Below are 20733 nucleotides of genomic sequence, written 5' to 3' on the forward strand. Positions count from 1 at the left end.
GGACAAGCAAAGGACAAATTATTCTAAAAAATGTCATTTCTTCGTCACTCTACTGACGAGCAAAGTCGGAAATTATAGTATGTATATCATTTTACAAGAAAGAACTCTACTGATGAGCAAATTTAAAAATTACTCTGAAAAATGTTATTTAATAACACAGAAAGAACTCTACTGACGAGCAAATTATGAAATTATTCTGAAAAATGTCATTTGAAGAAAAACTAAGGACTCTACTGACGAGCAAATTTGAAAATTTGAAAAAATAGAACACTCTTCTGACAAGCAAATTCGGAAACTTTTAGTAATATGTCAGAAAATTCGGAAATTTGGAAATTTTTAAGAAAAAGAAAAGACTCTACTGACAAAGCAATAATTCTTGAACGTACTCTTATTTGTTCTATGTTATCCGAGAATAGGCCCATTCAATTTAATTTTGAAATAAATAAAATGAGAAATTTATTTTTATATTAATTTTATATTATTTTTTTGCAGGGTTAATTCAGTCGTTGCAATCCTTCTATCGATTTTAGTAATTGCAATCAATATTTATTTTGTGGTCGACCAAGTTAATAATGGAGACTTGACGGAAGGTTATTTAGCTCTTATAGGTAAGTAGTAATTAATATTAGAATTAATAGATACTAAATATTATTAACTAATTTTACTACAAATTAATATTATTAACATCTTTGCTTCTACCGTTTTTTAAGTAATACAGTAGTATTTATATTTTAATTTTGCACAAATTTCTCGAAGACACCATTCATATGAAACGAACGGTTCCAAAGTTACAAGAGACGTAACAAAAGTAGACCATTGGGTTGCCGAACTATAAATAGTACAGCGGGTAAAGATGTTGTGACGTCACATACGGCATGTGGGGTATCAAATCAAAGGTAGCGACGAGCACTGTACTAATATCATGCTTATAGTATTGAAAAATCAAAATAATTTCATGTAAATTACTTATTCAATGTCTAATTTGAAGTTTTGTTCAGAAGTTACTCAAAATATTCGATTATGTTTTTACTAATACAATTTACAATAATTTCACCAAATATTCCATTTATCTCGGACAAACCGTTCAAAAGTTACAAGAGGTAACGAAAAGAGACCATTGGGTTGCCGAACTATATATAATACAGCGTATAAAGATTTTGTGACGTCATATATATCATGTCGGGTATCAAATGAAAGGTCTTGAGCACAATAATAATATCATACTTAAAAATTTGAAAAATAAAAAAAACAAATTGTATAAATTACTTATTTAATTTTTTTGTTCAAAAGTTACTCAAAATATTTGATTATGTTCTTACTAATACAATTTACAACAAATTCACCGAAGGTTCCATTTATCTCGGACAAACCGTTCAAAAGTTACAAGAGGTAACGAAAAGAGACCATTGGGTTGCCGAACTATATATAGTACAACCGATAAAGATTTTGTGACGTCACATATATCATGTGGGGTATCAAATAAAAGGTCTCAATGAGTACTTTTTGAATATCGTATAGACAAACTTAAGAAACCCAAAGGGTTCCGTACAAACATTGTTATCAGTATAAATAAATTATTTAATATTCACGATTTCATTTTAGTTTTATCTTATATTTATATTCAATTTTATATCTTTTCAGTGATATTTGGAATACTGTATTTGTTATTCTGTTTGTACCTGGTGATACACATGTCTGCGAGTATGGGTTGCAGGAGTATAGCTAATTTATCGGTAAGATAATATATATATATATATATATATATATATATATATATATATATATATATATATATATATGTAGTCATTTTTTATACTAAAATAATTTTTTTAATATAATGACTAACGAATTTTAGTTTGCTCGTCAGTAGAGTCCCTTTCCTGATGTAGTTCAATAACGAATTTTACTTTCCTCGTCAGTAGAGTCCTTTTTTGTTACGAATCAATAATGAATTTTATTTTGTTCGTCAGTAGAGTCCCTTTCCTGATTTAGTTTCATAATGAATTTTAGTATTCACGTCAGTAATGTCCCTTTTCTCTTTTGGTTGAAAAATGAATTTTACTCTGCTCGTCAGTAAAGCCCTTTTTTGTTATGAATTAATTAATTTCATGTTATTCGTCAGTAGAATCCTTTTTTGTTACAAATCAATAATTAATTTTATTTTGTTCGTCAGTAGAGTCCCTTTTCTGATTTAGTTCAATAATGATTTTCATTTTGCTAGTCAGTAGAGTCCTTTTTGACTCAAACCAATAATGAATTTAATTTTGTTCGTCAGTAGAGTCCCTTTTCTGATTTAGTTCAATAATGATTTTCATTTTGCTAGTCAGTAGAGTCCTTTCTTGACCCAAACTAATAAGGAATTTGTTTGCTCGTCAGTAGAGTCCCTTTCCTGATTTAGTTTCATAATGAATTTTAGTTTTCACGTCAGTAATGTCCCTTTTCTCTTTTGGTTCAAAAATGAATTTTACTCTGCTCGTCAGTAAAGCCCTTTTTTGTTATGAATTAATTCATTTCATGTTATTCGTCAGTAGAGTCGTTTTTGTTACGAATCAATAATTAATTTTATTTTGTTCGTCAGTAGAGTCCCTTTTCTATCTTGTTTTTAGTGAATTTAATTTTGCTCGTCAGTAGAGTCCCTTTCCTATTTTGGTCAATAATGATTTTCATTTTGCTAGTCAGTAGAGTCCTTTTTGACCCAAACCAATAATGAATTTTAATTTGCTCGTCAGTAGAGTCCCTTTTATATGTTATATTTAGTTTGCTTGTCAGTAGAGTTCCTTTTTATTTATCTATTCAATTTGCTCGTCAGTAGAGTCCCTTTTGTTATATTTAGGTTGCTCGTCAGTAGAGTCCCTTTTATATATTATTTTCAGTTTTCTCGTCAGTAGAGTCCTTTTTTATCTTACTCTTCAATTTGCTCGTCAGTAGAGTCCATTTTTTAAGTTTGCTCGTCAGTAGAGTCCCTTTCCTGATTTAGTTCAATAATGATTTTTATTTTTCATGTCAGTAGAGTCATTTTTATCTTTTGGTTCCAAAATGAAGATATATATATATATATATATATATATATATATATATATAATAAAATTGTTTCTTGGGCATCCATCCAGTAATTAAAAAGCGGTTTTATTGAAAAATGTTTTTATTTAGAGAAACATACGTTTCGGGTCTTGATTTGACCTATCTTCAATGCATACAAATAAGTTTTTAAAAAATAACACAAAAAACACAACAAAATTGTACTAAAAAATTATTAAATATGAAATAAAAAATTGATAAGACATCAAGTTATGAATTTTTTTTAAAAAAAAATAGTAAAATTAAAATAAATAATATATTTTTTTATAAAAAAGGTTTTTCCAAACGAACATGTCAGTTTAGAGACCGTGTTACGTGTCATATATATATATATATATATATATTATTATTTTATATATTATTATATATATATTATTTATTATATAATATATATATATATTATTTTTTCTATTTTTATTAGTTTGTGCAAAACTATGTGATGACGTCCGATGCTGATTCGAGCCCCATCGATAATCAAACGAGTTACTCGAGGTAAGTCTTACAAGTAAATATTAATACAGGGTTGTACTTAAAGTAGTTGGGTTAATGTCAAAAGTATATATACTTATATAATTGGGTGCTTATTTATACGAGATAAAATATATGTCTTAAGATGTAATAAATGAAACTTATGAACAAAATTTAATAATAAACGAGTTGTTTTTTATGAGTAGTTATTTCTATGAGTTAGTGCAAGTAGCATTAAAAACTAGTGGTGTATGGCATCGTGCCTTGAGGCAAATTGCTGGAACTTCCCGTACCGTGAAAATTTCGAGAAATTTTAAACGTTTTCAAATATATTATTACAACAAATACTGTAATTGTTTCATTATTTTTTTTCTATCTCGTTTGTTATATTTAAGCAAACCAAATGTAAATCATAAATCAATTTATCTCCAGAACATTTCCAATAATCGTCATTTCATTTCGAATTCAATTTCAAAAAAATAGTTTAGTTGCATATTTACACAAAATTGAAAAAGTGCACAGTACTAACCAGCAAACTTAATTTTATTATGAGGAACAAAAAGGACTCTACTGACAGCAAACTAAATTTATGAGGATCTAAAAAGACTCTACTGACGAGCAAACTACATAAACAGAATAAAAGGACTCGACTGATTGCAATGACAAATGAATCAAATTTCAAAAGAAATAGCAAAAAGAACTCTACTTATGATCAAACTGGAACAATGAAAAAATGGAATTCTATTGGAAATGAACAAGTAATAATTTATCTATTTATCACTTATCGAAATATTGGTAAAATATAATTTAATACAAAAAAGCTCTACTGACGAGCAAACTCGAAAATTATTTAAAAAATGTCATTTAATGTAAAAAAGGACTCTACTGACTATCTAGCTTTCACATCTTCCTATTTCTTTCTATTTTTTATAAAGGGAACTGAAATAAGAAAGAAAGAAACTCTACTGATGAGTAAACTTAAAAAAATAAAAAGGGACTCTACTGATGAGCAAACTGTAATAAGAGACAAAGGAGACTCTACTTACGAGAAAATTGAAGAGAAAAATAAAAAGTGACTCTACTGACAAGCAAATTGAAGCGGGAAATAAAAAAGGACTCTACTGAAGGCTAAAAACAATATAACAAAAGGGACTCTACTGAAAGCAAGCTAAAATAAAATATAAAAAGGACTCTACTGACGAGCAAACTAAAATAAGACACAAAATGAACTCTACTAAAACCAAAATAAATTATAAAAAGGACTCTACTTACGAGCAAACTAAAAGAAGAGACAAAACCTTTACTGACGAGCAAACTAAATATAGCAAAAGAACCTCTACTGACGAGCAAAATAAAAAAAAGTAAAAAGGGACTCTACTGACAAGCAAACTGAAATAAAATGCAAAAGGGACTCTACTGACGAGCAAATTGAAGGGGAAAATAAAAAGGACTCTACTGACGTGCAAACTAAAGAAAATGAAAAAGGACTCTACTGACTACATTTGTTTTTTAGCAAGTTTTTCTTAGCAAACTTTTATTAACGAAGAAATAGTTTATGTTTTCGATGTTTCATGTCACTCTGAATCGTGTTTCGATTCGTGTGACTAATTATTATTTGCACATTCAAGAAAAGTTCATGCAGTTCGCTTTAAGGCAAAATGCCACTTACAACTAAAATAAGTTATAGAGAATATAAAGAATAACTAGTTACAAAGACATATATTTTATCTCACCTTATCTTATCTAATTCTTTCTCCTGGTGTACTGTTATCTAAAGTATCTTTATCTACATTATCTTATTCCTGGTATTTGTTTCAGTGCTAACGATTAAAGAAAACACATCATTAAAACAAAAATCTTGTAAATAATTAATTAAAAAAATAATTTAAGATGACGACAAGAACGAGATGTATCTATCGTAAGTTTTTTTTAAAAAAAAATATGCTTGAGTGTTAAACTATGCAAATTCTTTTTTTTCGTTTTCATTTTGCTAATCAATATAAATACGCCAAGAAAACTGTAAAAATGTCTATCTGTTTGCAGTGCGTTCAGGCGTATTTTACAAAAAAACAAGTCCGGGGGAATGTTCGAGGATTCTTTTAGAATCCTCGAACTTTACCATAAAACGAAAGGAAACTCTACTGACGAGCACACTAAATTTCATAATATTACTATTATTTCCGATTTTGATCGTCAGTAGAGTTCTATTTGTTCTCAAATGGCAGTTTAGAAATAACTTTCGAATTTGCTCGTCAGTAGAGTCCTTTACATTTTTTGTTAAATGAAATTTTACTAATAATTTCTAAATTTGCTTGTCAGTAGAATTCTTTCCTAACAAATTGATAGTAGTTTCCGAGTTTGCAAATAAATAGTAAAATTTCAATTTAGAAAAAAATGAAGTAGACATTTTACAAAAAGGTGGATTCTACTAACAAATTTGAAAATTAATAGTAAAAACAAGCAAACTGAAATAAAAAGAGTAAAGAACCTACTGACGAACAAATAATTAAATATTGTAGAAAATAAAAAGGACTCCACTGACGAGCAAATAATTAGATATTGTAAAAAATCAATGATTAAATAATCTAGACAATAATAAAAAAAGGGACTCTACTGAAGAGCAAACTGAAATATAAAAGAAGAAAGAACTCTACTGAACATTCTTCCTTGCTTGTTTATATGTGAAATACGCCTGATTGCACAGCAAACAGTTAGACTTTTTTACAGTTTGTTGCCATGACAACGCTATGTTATGAGGCAAAATTGCCCGATTAATAAGCTTGTGTTTAATTAATGTTTTATTTATTTGATTTTCGATTTTTTTTTGTATTAGGGTTGTTAAGGTCTCTTTAGCTGCTTTGGGTGAACGTTAAAACGGCTGAAGCGATTTTTTTGGGTAAATTTTTTGGTGCTTTTAATAATTTATATTTTAAGGTAGATTTGGTTGGAGCAAAGGCCATGGTTGTTAATAAATACACAAATATATGCATTAATATATATATATATATATATATATATTTATATATATGTGTATATATATATGCACTAAAACTTAACATATTTTTAAATAATTACAATTCTATACAAAATGTTTTACCCAAAATGGACTAGCCGTTCAACCTTATACATATATAGCAATATAGTAAACAAATAGTAAAGAAATAAAATGGAAATTTTTCAAAATGAAGGACTCTGCTGACAAGCAATTCTTAAATTATTAAAAAAATGTAATTTTAGATAAAAATAACCCTACTGGCGAAATAGGGCGAGGATGGGACTCTACTGACGAAGAAACTAAAATAATAGGCAAAACAAATTAGTGACAAGCAAACTAAAATTAAAAGAAAAAGGGACTCTACTGACGAGCAAACTGAAATAAAATGGAAAAAGGACTCTACTGACGAGCAAACTGAAGAAATGGAAAAAGAACGCTATTGACGAGCACGAATTTTGAACGAAAAAAGGACTCATAAGCAAACCAAAATAAGAGAAATAAAAGACTGTACTGACGAGCAAACTAAAATAAGAGATAAAAGGAACTCTACTGACGAGCAAATTAATTTTAAACGAAAAAAGTACTCTACTGACGAGCAATCTGAAATAAGAGATAAAAGGGACTCTACTGACGAGCAGGCTAAAATAAAAGAGAGAAAATGACTCTACTGAGGAGCAAATTGAAATAAAAAGGAGAAAAGGATTCTATTGACGAGCAAACTAAAATAAAAAAGAGGAAAGAACTCTACTGACGAACAAAAAATAAAATATTGTAAAAAATTAAAAAGGGACTCTACTGACAAGCAAATAATTAAATAATCTAGACAATAACAAAAAAGGGACTCTACTGAGGAGCAAACGGAAATATAAAAAAAGAAAGAACTCCACTGACGTGAAAAACGATTTAAAAAGAATAAAGGTACTCTACTGTCTATAGTCTCTAAAAGAGACTATTTTAAGATATAAAAGGAACTCTACGGACGAGCAAACCGAATATTTGGCAGAAAAATAAAAAAATACTCTACTGACGAGCAAACTGAAATAGAAAAAAAAAGGACTCTACTGACGAGCAAACCTAATTTTGCTCACAGTGATGGAAACAAAAGGGACTCTACTGACAAGCAAACTAAAATAAAAAAAACAGAAAATGACTCTACTGACGAGCAAAATTTTGATTTGATTACCAAAGGGACTATACTAACAAGCAAACTCAAGTAAAATAGGAAAAAGAATTCTACTGACGAACGAGCTGAAAGAAAGGGACTTTACCGACACACGAAGTGAAATAAAAGAGGACAGGGACTCTACTGACGAGCAAACATAAAGAAAACGAAACTTACGGACTCTAAAATCAAACTAATATACACGATCTTCTATTTTAACTTTGTCAAAAATCATCAGCTTTCAAAATTATTATTTTTCTCAAAAATACTCAACGTCATTATCACATCTAAAAATTTATTATCATACTATATATAGTACTCCTGACATAATACCGGACTTCATTAATGCCGCAAAAAATCGCCGCGAAAATTTTCAAAAAAAATACACTTATCACAAAAAACCACCTTTATCAAATACTCCAACCAACGTTTAGCAAACCTTTAAACCATTCATCATTTTCTACAACCATGGCCTTTGCTGTCGCACTTTATATGTAGCATTTTCTTTATAATTATATTACATGTTATTATCGCTTATCTTATCTTATCTTATCTTATGTGTGGTGTGTTACTTTACTTAATCTTTACTATTTGGTCTAATTCTATACTTCTATCTGTGCTAACAATTCTATTTCAGTTTAAAATCTACTAAAACACAAATCACGGAATTTCTATGACACCAAAATAATAAAAAACACAGAGAAGACTTAATTATAATAATTGTAAGTAAGTATTGCAACATATATGAATATGTATAATATATATATATATATATATATATATATACATACATGTGGGATTATATTATAATAAATTTATTTTGCTTGAATATTAATCTATTGAATGTTCCTGGGTTCACTTTTTTCTATTTGCACATTTTAGGTTTAAGTTAGTTTTAGTCTAAGTCTAGTATAAATGGGCAAATCAAATTTAAGATTAAGTTTAGTTTCTATTTTAGTCAAAGTCTTCGTTTTGTTTATATTTTAATTACAATTTAAGTTCATGTCTAAAACTAGTCAGAGGTTTTATGAAATAGAAGTCTTAAAAGAAGTCCAAAAAAAAAATTTGAAAAAGTCCTAAACTAGCCTGAGATTTAGTACAAGTCTTAATAATAGCCCAAGATTTAGTCTCTGATTTATTGTAAGTCTTAAATCGAAGATTTAATCTAAGATTTTAGTCTCACAAGGACAACCTCATGTTTTTCCATCTCAGATTTCTATGAAACTTTGCATGATGTTAGAGTCGATAGTCAAAATGAATCCCTCAAAATATTATAGGCCTATGATAAGTGGTTTAATTATAAAAAAATAATTAAAATTCAGAAAAATAGGTAGAGCGTATAGATTTTGTTATTAATTTGCTTGGATTATTATTATTTTCACTTCTTATAAATTTCTAGAAGGAGAAATCTATTCCCAAAACAAAAATTTTAAGTATTATTACTGCTTGTTATCATGCTGTCCTGTTGCAAGTCTAAGCTTTTACCGCAAAGATATAGCGAAATATATTTATGTAAAATATTTGACTTTTTTAACTTCCCGTTTTAAATGTTTTCGTCAGAAAATCCGAGTTGCTAATTTTATTTTTTCGCGACGTTTCAAGTCACTCTGAATCGTTTGATACTAAATTTTTAAGACCATGTTCATAAGTTGTTCGTCAGTATAGTCCTCTTTTTATATTCGAATCTACTCGTTTTCAAATGACGTTTTACCAATAATTTCTGAATTTGCTCGTCAGTACAGTTCTTTTTCCATTTATTTTTACATTGTTCATCAGTAGAGTTCCTTTCTTATTTTATTTAGTTTGCTCGTCAGCAAAGTCTCTTTTCCATTTTATCTTATTTCAGTTCTCTTTACATCTTGTTAGAGTTTGCTTGTCAGTAGAGTCCTTTTATATATTTCTTATTTTGGTTTGCTCGTCAGTAGAGTCCTTATTTCGCTTATTTTTAGTTTGCTCGTCGGTAAAGTCCCTTTTCCCTACAATTTCAGTTTGCTCAACAGCAGAGTCTCCTTATCTTTTATTTTTACTTTGCCCTTCAGTAGCGTCGTTTTTCCTTTCATTTTCAATTTGCTTGTCAGTAGAGTCCTTTTTGATTACTGCCAAATATTCAGTTTGCTTCTCAGTAGAGTTCAATTTTTATTTTCACATCGTGTTTGCTTGTCAGTAGAATTATTTTTTCCTTCATGTTCAGTTTGATTGACAATTGAATCTCTTCTTCTTGAATTTTTAGTTTGCTCATCAGTAGAGTTCCTTTATCTTTTATTTTTAGTTTGCTTGTCAAGAGAATCCATTTTTTCTATAATTTGAGTTTGCTCATCGGTAGAGTCTTTTTTCATCTTTTAGATCGTCATTTTCTCTTTTCGTGTCAAAATTTCAGTTTGCTTATAAGCAGAGTCCTTTTACGTCTTCTATGTCGTCAGTAGAGTCTTCTATTTTCCAGGTCGTCAGTAAAGTCTTTTTATTCTTCCTACCAAATATTCAGTTTTCTCGTCAGTAGAGTTCCTTTGTTATCCTAAAATCGTGTCTACTCGACAGTAGAGTACCTTTATTGTCTTTAAATCGTTTTTATCATCAGTAAATTTCTTTTTTCTTCTTTAATTCCTTGCTCGTCAGTAGAGTCCTTCATCGCATAATTTCAGTTTGCTCGTCAGTAAAGTCCATTTTTCTTTAATTTTTAATTTGCTCGTCAGTAGAGTCCCTTTTCCTTTCATTTTCAATTTTCTCGTTAGTAAACTCTTTTTTTATTATCTGAGTCGTTATTTAAATTCTTTTTCATCTTCCAGGTCGTCAGTAGAGTCGTTTTTCATGTTTCTGCCAAATTTTCAATTTGCTCGTCAGTAGAGACTCTTTATTTAAGAGTCTCCTGTTTGCTCGCCGGCATAGTCTTTTTTATTTCTGACAAATTTTCAGTTTGCCCGTCAGTAGAGTTCCTTTATTCTTTTTAAATCATGTTTGCTCGTCCGTAGAGTTTCTTCGCCTTCAAATCCCGTTTGCTAGTCAGTAGAGTCCCTTAATTCTCTTGAAATCGTGTTTGCTCGTCAGTAAGATTCTTTCTCCCTTCTTAAGTCTTGTTTACACGAAAACTAACCTCCAAATACCAAAATAACATTAGTTAGACTTCACGCCTATTTTATTTACAAGCTCAACGCAGGACTACTAATTATTTTGAACTTCTTGAAGTTTTTAGTATTACCATATGAGATAAAACATGTAACCGAGAATAACTATTACCCTTACAATAACATCATGAACAAAAGTATCGGATAATAGGCTCATTAATATCATCCAATAGAATTTATAATTAAAATGACTAAAACTTAGAACTTTAGTTTTTATAATTAAACCACATAACATAGGCCTCTAATATTTCCTGGGTACCAATTTAGTCAATTCAAAACCTATTATATAAGTCTACGATTAAGTCCCGGACAAATATCATATCTGATAGAATTAGTAATAATAAAATCAATCTTAAATTAATGGGGCAGTTTTATTATAAAACGCTATTTTATGCTTGTTTATTGGTAATGAAAACTGTGAAAATGTCTATTTATTTGCCGTGCGATCAGGCGTATTTTACATATAAACAAAGCAAGGAAGAATGCTATAATAACAGAATTATCGAACATTCCCCCTTACTTGTTTTTATGTAAAATACGCCTGATTACACAGCAAATAGATAAACATTTTTACAGCTTCAGAATTACCCTATTAATTTAAGATTAATTTTATTATTATATACATTGATTTTGTTATTAATAACATTTTATTATCATGACAAAGCTATAAATTTTAGTAATAATAATTAAATAAATTTATGTAATAATAATTATTAATATTTTACTTTTATTTTACAGTACGGGTACCTTGTCAGTCATCCAGGACTTGTCACAATTCAATCGAAGCACCGAAAATATTTTACATTCTTGAACAAAAGATTTATTTATAATTATTAGCAAAAATATTGAAATCTTTTATTTATATCTAATTAATAATTATTATTATTCAAACAACAAAGAATTTTTTTAAATCGAAAATAATTATCTATTTCTTTTACTGTGAGTTGAAAGAATTTAAGTCGAGTTTCTTCATTTTATAATTTCAAATAAATATTTTTGGTTAGAAGACTTTTTATGAAATTAGTAATTTTGTTTTCCAAAATGTAGAAGTTTTAGTTCATTGTAAAATTAAAATTAAAAAAAAAAAAGTTTTATTACTACTTCTCTCGACTACTTTATCTTTTGTGATTGTTGAAAATACGAGTTTTTAGTTTAGTTAAAAGTTTGTATTTTTACATATAAGACATAAATCTATTATGCCTTGTTTAAGTTTAGCTCATAACTTACATTTAGTTAATTCCAAAAGTTCCCAAATATCATTTCTAGAATAAATTATGTTGATGTAAATACTAAATAGAGTTGAAATTTGTAAAAAAAAATGTAATTAGAAAAAGAGACTTTGTAAAATTGGAAATATGTAGTTAATAAAAGTTTCGTACTTTGGTAAATTATTTGAATTTTGTTTAAAAACAATCATAAATGTCTATGAATTAATATATATATATATATATATATATATATATATATATATATAAACACCGGGAAATTCTGCTTCATAAAATGATAACTATCATATGCTTGTTTCTTGTGAGAATGTCTATCTGTTTGCAGCGCGACCAGGCGTATTTTTACAAAAAAACAAGTAAGGAGGCATGTTCGAGGATTTTGTTATCATAACATTTTTCCTTGCTTTATTTATGTGTAAAATACGCCTGATCGTACAGCAAATAGATAGGCATTTTCACTGTTTTCACTACCAAGAAACAAGCATAAAATAGCGTTGCCATGACATTTTATAAGCTAGAATTGCTCCCATAATTTATTATTAATTTTCCAAAAGAGAAGTTATTGTTTTTGTCTAAAAAATTTTAAAATTTTTGTCTAACAATAAGTTATTCCAAATCGTTTGACACCCTAATTGTATAAAGTATGTTAATGTATGTATGACAAAATTTATTTCGAGAATTTCTCTAAATTTGCTCGTTAAAATGAAATTTAACTTTTATTCTTATTTTCTTCACAGATTTTGCATTTCAGTAGAATTCTTTTTAATAAATTCCGATTTTGCTCGTAGGTAGAGTTCTTTCTTTTCGAAAATCACATTTTTTATTATTAATCACAATTTCGTCGTCAGTAGAATGCTCTTTTCTAATAATTTTTCAAATAACTTGCTCATCAGTAGAGTTTCTTTTCTTTCTTAAATTATATTTCATTAATAGTTTTTGAATTTGCTCGTCAGTAGAGTCCCTTTTTTCTAAAACATAATTTGACTTTCATTCTTATTTTTTTCTCGTATACAATATTTAAATAATTCTTCACAGATTTTTCATATATCAGTAGAATCCTTTTTATAAATTCCGATTTTGCTCGTCAGTCGAGTTCTGTTTTCTCTAAAGTCATATTTTTTAATATTAATCACAATTTGCTCGTCAGTAGAATTCTTTTTTTTCAAAAGATTTTTTACGTCTGTTAATATTAATTATGTTCTAATAATTCTTCAAAGATTTTGCTCGTCAGTAAATCCTTTTACTAAATTAAAAGACATTTTACTACTTTTTTCTGCATTTGCTCACCAGTAGAGTCATTTTTCTTTGAAACAATGATCAAATTTATTGTGTACCAATTTTGTTCGCTTTGTAGCCTTGAAAAAAAATTTACCTCATTTTTCAATTTGCTCGTCAGTAGACTTGTATATATATATATATATATATATATATATATATATATATATATATAATTGTTTAATATGAACAAAACATCACTCAGATTTTATATTAAAAAGTCCAAATTTAGTTTTAAATAAAATATTAAAAAGAATCTTTTGTAATAAATAACTGTTATTGAAATTACACTGATGATGAGGCACACCTTAGTCTCGAAACGTTTGTAATAATAAAATAAAGTTGTGATAAAAAAATCTAAGTGATGTTTTGTTCATATTAAACAATTAATATCCGTTCCACTCATATCATAAAATTCTATATATATATATATATATATATATATATATATATATATATATATAATATATAATAAAACTGTTTCTCGGGCATCCATCCAGTAATTAAAAACAGTTTTATTAAAAGAAAATGTTTCTATTCAGAGAACATACGTTTCGGGTCTTGATTTGACCCATCTTCAGTGCTACAATTATATATTTCAGGGTTAGAATTTAAAACAATATAAAAAATATTTATCATAACTTGACATTTTATCATTTTTTTTTCATTTTTTTTTCGAGCAATTTCGTGTGTTTTTAACTTCCCGTAGGGTAAGTTATAGTAATCGCAAAAAAATGAAAATTTATATATATATTTACGTTTCAAAGGTTTCTGAACATTTTGGCATACCTTAGAAAAAATGGATGTATGTGTGTGTGTGTGTGTGTGTGTATGTATGTATGTATGTATGTATGTATGTATGTACGTGTGTGTATGTATGTGCGGATACAAATTTTCGTCGACGATTTCGGGAACATGAATGAATCGATTTGGATAATTCAAAAAACATTCGATTTGTATTGATAAGGAGACGTGCTGATTAGTTTTTGGCGAAGGCAGGCCTAGCCGTTCCGAAGATACGGGGCAAGAAGTGCCGAAAACGGTAACTCAGTTTTTAAGAGAACGGAGCGTCCGATTTGAATAATTCAAAAAACATTTTACTTGTATTGACAAGATGAAGAATTGATCAGAATTTCATGAGGGCAGGTCTAGCGGTTTCGGAGATATAACGAAAAAAGTAAAAAAAAATGCCATTTTGCGATCAAAAATGATCATTAGACATACGCACCTCAAATTATCAGATATGTTATAGAGATTTTAACGATAAGTATAAATTTTGTTTACATTCCTATGGGTTCCGTACCAATGTTTATCCGTTACACAGCGACGCGGCGCTTACGCGCTTTATATTTTGTCTCTATGCAGTTAAAGCAGTACGATTGCTTTGAAAAAAAAGTTCAGATCTTCAAAAATATGTCAAAATAAATAAAACATTTTTTTTTTCAAAAAAAAAAAAAAAAAAATTTAAAAAATAATTTTTTTTAAAAAAAATTTAAAAAAAAATTTTTTTTTTCAAAAAAAGTAATTTTTTGTCCAATTTATAGTTCCTCAAAAATTTTATTTTTTCGAAGTAAAATTTTTTCAAAAATGTTAATCGTTTTTAAAAAAAATAATAATTTTTGGTACGGGAAGTTCCAGCAATTTGCCTTAAGGCACGATGCCTCAATTGCCTTAAGACAGAATTCCACTTACAGCTAGTTGTGTTTTTTTTTTTCAAATTTATTTGTATGGTGAGTTTCTTTACATTTGTTTATTTTATGGTTGTTTTTCATATTACTTTTCACATATATATTTGTTTTAAAACAAATTTATCAAATTGGCTAGATTTATGTTTTTTACATGTTTTTATTTATTTTTGTCTGTAATTATGTCTTTCTTGAAAACCTTCTCGAGACATACTTATGTTTGTCCCCTAAACTTTTGATCTTAATAATCCACTCTTCAATATTTATATATTCCAACTTATTGCAACAAATTTTAGCAAGAAATATAATATATGAGTATTTTTCTTTTTATGACACTCAAATGGTCTTCGAAGAGAACAAAATCATCATTCGTTGACAAGATTTAGTTAAGATGTGATAATTGTGAATACTTTAGAAATTAATTAAATTTATACAAGTTTATATTATTATAACGTTTACACAAATTAGATTAGACTAATCAATCTTAGAGAGCAATTTATTAGCAATTCTTCGATGAAACAAATCATTTGATAAACAAGACAAAGAATATATAATATTGATGCTTATTTGATACAAGATGAATCAAATTGCAAGTATATTTGCAAATAAAATATAAAATATATATATACAGAAGCATAAAAATATATTTTACAAGAATTCCTATTGTGATAATAAAGTTTTTTATGCTTTTGTATATATATATATTTCATTTTTTATTTGCAAATACACTTTGCATTGAATAGAAAGTACTGAATAAAATTTAATTTAACACTTTAAATATTACTTGAAAGATAAACATTAATTTAATCAAGTTATATAATCTTTATAATGAATTAAATGAAACCTTTGTATAAATCACTATTTGAATAGTCTCCTTAATTCGAATAGTCTCCTTAATGTCAATCAATTATGTTCTTCGATGAACCAAATCCCCATCGATCAACAAAACAAACAATATATAACTCACAAGCTTCTTCGAAAACAAATGTACTTAATCTATATATATATATATATATATATATATATATATATATATATATATATATATATATATATATATACATGAAGCTTGCAAAAATCAGCTCTTCAAAGAGTACTCGACTGATGTTAAATACCAAGTTAAAACAAAACTTCTGTTTCTTAACATAAAAATCTATACACATTTATAAATCAAGATTTGTTATAACAATATATATATGCATATATATATATATATATATATATACACATATATCAATTACTATAATTTTATTACATGTGCTCAACGACTTACCACATAACCAACAAATCGCATTCCAAACTTCTCCAACACATTTCTTTAAATTTGCACTTGAGAGTTTAAATTTAAATTAAATAGTTTACAAAAACACTTTAGCATAAAATCAAAGTACATATTTAACACTAGCACTTTATAAATCATTGTTAAATTAACAATAAGACTGTAAAATTAATACTGACTAAACGATTTTTGCAATTTGTTAAATTTGCTGAATGACAGTTAACGCCATTTTGCATTTTGCGCAGAAGACGAAAAAATGTTTGAAATTTTTGGATAAAGTCAGGTCCGTATTTTAAATAATAATAAACTAATATATTTAATATATAATATATACTTTGTTATATGTTGTTTTTTTGTTACATCACAGGTATTTATATATATTTATGTGTATAATTAATATTATTTAAATTTGCCATTTTGTTACTAACTTAATACCACATTTGACAGTTCAAAATAGTGCTTAGTACTTTGTCAATATTTTTTATTTCAAAAGTACTTAAGTGAATTTATAAATACTTGTCAATGTAATTACATTACTACATAATTATATAAAAATAGAAATTCTAATTTAATTCTATAAATATTATTATTAATTTATTTGTGAAGGAAGGAAACTCCGACCCTTAACCGTTGCGTTAATAGTTGTAGCTTATGCTGATAGAGGCGCGCCAGTTGCCTTAATTTAATTTAAACCTCTTGTACGATGTTCATGTTCTAGATTAAAGCGGTTTATTTAAATTTTAGGTTTAAAAGTGATGTAATGAATAAAGATAATAAGGATCTAAAAATTAACTCTACTGACAAGCAAACTACAAAAAGAAGCATAAAAACGAAAAAAAGGGTGCGCGTAAGGATCACACGCGATTGAAGTAAAACTTATTTGCTATTGTACAAAGAAGCAAATTTAAGTTAAGTAAAAATAAATACATCATATAACAATTTTGAATAATGTTAATATTAGTAATATGGTAACATTTGTGATGCATACATTTATTAGTGTCAGCTGTCAATCATTATACACATTTATATAATGATAAATTATAAATTATATATTTATGATTGCATTAAAAATATGTATAATATTTACAAACAATAATGTAATCAAAGTCGTACTTGAAATATGACATGATCGGTTTAAAGTAATTGCTGATTAATAAATTCTATAATATTCATTCACACAGTGGATTATGTTAAATAACGCCAAAACAAATATTGTTTTTGCAAATTAACTCATCCTGTAACAATTTTGTTTGAAGAACTTCATGTAATTAAAATTAACATACATTCATTGACTGCTTGTATTTTTTTTACTTTTTCGCTGACGATATGATCTCATTCCTTGAACAGCTGTAATATCCGTCCTGCCTAACAAATTGAAGCCATACTTATATTTCTTTTATTTATCAAGCCCTGCACATAGCTTGATCTATGAATCATTTTCTTTTTTATGTGAACGTTAATGCAATGATCATCATCAATATTACGAGGTAATAAATTAACCATATTATTAATGTCAACAGGCATATTTATAATTTGTCCAAATATTCCAAATTGCCCATTTGCATGTCTCAATCGTCTAATTTGCATGAGTCCCTTTCTCCCAATTTAATTTTTAGTTTGCTCGTCAGTAGAGTCCCTTTCTCGCAATTTTATTTTAAATTTGCTCGTCAGTAGAGTCCCTTTTTCGCAATTTTATTTTTAGTTTGCTCGTCAGTAGAGTCCTTTTTTGGCAGTTTTATTTTTTAGCTTGCTCGTCAGTAGAGTTCCTTTCTCGCAATTTAATTTTTAGTTTGCTCGTCAGTAGAGTCCTTTTTCGCAATTTTATTTTTACCTTCCCGAAGGAGAAGTTTATGTTTTCATAAAAAAATCCGATTCTCTAATTTTATGTTTTCGCGACGTTTCAAGCCATTCTGAATCGAATGAGACCAAATTTGGAAAAAGTATGTGTGTGTGTGTATGTGTGTGTGTGAACAGATTTTTTAGCTTGCTCGTCAGTAGAGTCTTTTTTTCGCAATCTTATTTTAAATTTGCTCGTCAGTGGAGTCCCTTTTCGCAATTTTATTTAAATTTGCTCGTCAGTAGAGTCCTTTTTTAAATACAGAAGAAAGAATAAAACAAAATTATAATAAAATTAATTGAAAATATAATCAATGTTTAAATAATGTTTTCCTAGTGGACTCTACTGAAACGCGGTTCTTAACTCAACTTATGATAACATCCTCCCAAGAACTAAACCAACTTGAAGTTAGCTAAAACTATAATTTAAAAATTTCCGTTTCAATTCAAACACTTTTGTTTTCAATTTTAATAAACTTTATTCAAAAATAATGCAATAACATTAATTACAAATTTAAAATTATATTTTTCGCATATAGATATATAATATAATTATATATTATAAACTATTATATTTATATTTATATATATAACACTATAATAGCTTAAAATTAAGAAAATAAAAAAAAATTGCCTAGAAATACTAAATTCATTTATAAGTCCCACTTAGCACTGCGAGGCGACAAGGAATATATATATATATATATATATATATATATATATATATATATGAATATATATATTTGCCGCCATATATATTTATATTTAATATATTATTTATTATTTATAATCTTATGTACAGTCAATTGTCTTATAAACTAATTTAAACCAAGGGATAAGTGACGTCACAAAAGCAAATATATATATATATATATATATATATATATATATATATATATATATTAATCGCCTTTTATTCTGTTTGCAACGGATTTCCTTTGTGTATTTTTGTATAAAAGAATTTTTTTCTCCTAAACTAAGAAGCGCAGAGTTCCGAAACCAAAATTGTTAGATAGTAGATACTTTGTATTATATTATATATTTTTTGCAAATTTTTAGCACTGTTGTAAGTATTTGTAAAAATCAAAATGTATTTGTATTGCATGGTTTTCCTATGCCGAAAAATCGGTATAAAGTGACGTCACCAACACGACGCGTGTCTTTTATCATACATTCTTAAGTCTATTTATTATTTACAACTATTTCTAAATGTTTGTTTGAAAATGTTTAAAATGAATTTATAAAAATTACAAATCAAGAATGGAAAGTAAGTTTTAAATAGAAAGCGAAAATGTAATTCATATGTAAAAATTAACTAAAAGATTTAGGATTAGTTTAGTAACGATGGCGTCATTAAAGACAATTGCATTTAGGTAAAGATTTTGTTTATGAAAATATTAGAGAAAGTTAAGAAAAAGAAGAATAAATTAGAAAGACAGTTTAAGATACAGAAAACAATATAAATTGTAAAAACTACTTGAAGATTTAATACTTGTTTAGTAACGATGATGTAATTAAGGACAATTTTCTTTAAGTAAAGATTTTGTTCATGCAAAAATTAGGGAAAGTTTAGAAAGTCAACAGAAAAAGTAATAAATTAGATAGAAAGTCTGAGATAAAAAAAAACAATATAAATTGTAAAAGCTACAAGAAGATTTAGTATTTGTTTAGTAACGATGACTAAACGTTATTAAGGGCATTTTTTTTTGAAAATTTTATTATTATATGAGAGAAAGTTTAGAAAGTCTACAGAAAGAAGAATGAATTAGAAGTTAACTAGACAGTTAAGTCAAAGAAAGCAAGTAAAAATTGAATAAAAAGTTTAGTATTGATAGAATTTGTGAAATTTGAGGAAAGCATGAAGTACAAAATACGTATTAGAAAGAAGGAAATAGCATAAAGAAAATATTAAAGTAGAAAGACCTTGTAATTTGAGAAAAAAAATATTTTTACATAAAAATATTATAAAGTAATATAAAAAGACAGGTATTGGAGAAAAGTGTGAAATGTGATAAACATTATGACATTGAAAAAAAGTATAAATTAGAAAGATTCAATAGAAAAAATAGAAAGCACAGATGAAATATCATTAGAAAGCACTATAATTATAAATTTAAAAATAGAAAAAAGTAAATTAGAAAGATTTGATTAGAAATAAGTGTAAAATTAGAAAGAGACAATTAGAAAGTTTAAATTGAAAAAAAAATAGAAAATTGAAAGAAAGCTTAAATAATAGAATCAAAAAGTATAAATGAAAAAGCCTTAGTTAGAAAAATGTATAAAATTGAAAGAAAGCTTAGTCGTAAAAGGAAGTTTAAATCACACAGAAAGCATGTTAGAAAGTATAAAGTAAACTATTATGATTGAAAAAAGTATAAATTTGAAAAAAAGTATAGAAGCGAAAGTTGTAATTGTAAAGAAAGTATTATTGAAAAGATCTTATAAGAAAGAAAGTATAAAATTTGAGAGAAAGCCTAAACTAGAAAGTTTAAATCGTAAAGAAAGCACAAAATTAGAAATTATGAGTTGAAAAGCTCTAATCAGAAATAACGAAATGAATTCGTAAAGAAAGCACAAAATAAGAAAATACAAATGAATAACTTAGTTAGT

The 20733-nt window shown here is 27.1% G+C and overlaps 2 protein-coding genes across 2 annotated transcripts in view; one reads left to right on the top strand and one right to left on the bottom strand.

The window, feature by feature from the left end:
- Positions 1 to 16448, bottom strand: part of LOC113378024 (male-specific lethal 3 homolog) — a gene marked incomplete at its 3' end in the record, with an annotated part of 161052 nt that extends 144604 nt beyond the window's left edge. Inside the window, 1 exon segment of the mRNA XM_026618522.1 lies at positions 16282 to 16448.
- LOC113378529 (protein Malvolio-like) lies at positions 307 to 11658 on the top strand. Its single transcript, XM_026619070.1, has 5 exons — positions 307 to 416; positions 493 to 608; positions 1642 to 1733; positions 3500 to 3570; positions 11561 to 11658. The coding sequence occupies exons 1-5, from the start codon at positions 307 to 309 to the stop codon at positions 11631 to 11633; spliced, it is 462 nt and encodes a 153-aa protein (XP_026474855.1). The 3' UTR covers positions 11634 to 11658.
- Positions 16449 to 20733: the final 4285 nt, after the last annotated feature.

This window comes from Ctenocephalides felis, unplaced genomic scaffold (genome assembly GCF_003426905.1).
Source record: "Ctenocephalides felis isolate EL2017-DRISC unplaced genomic scaffold, ASM342690v1 CF-g0.4_SCAFFOLD_01886, whole genome shotgun sequence".
NCBI classification, from domain to species: domain Eukaryota; kingdom Metazoa; phylum Arthropoda; class Insecta; order Siphonaptera; family Pulicidae; genus Ctenocephalides; species Ctenocephalides felis.

Bases quoted from the DNA above. Each gene is read 5' to 3' on its own strand.
- LOC113378529 (XM_026619070.1), top strand. From the start codon at position 307: ATGTCAGAAAATTCGGAAATTTGGAAATTTTTAAGAAAAAGAAAAGAC. The intron at 609-1,641 runs GTAAGTAGTAAT...ATATCTTTTCAG, and splicing joins AGGTTATTTAGCTCTTATAG to TGATATTTGGAATACTGTAT. The intron at 1,734-3,499 runs GTAAGATAATAT...TATTTTTATTAG, and splicing joins GGAGTATAGCTAATTTATCG to TTTGTGCAAAACTATGTGAT.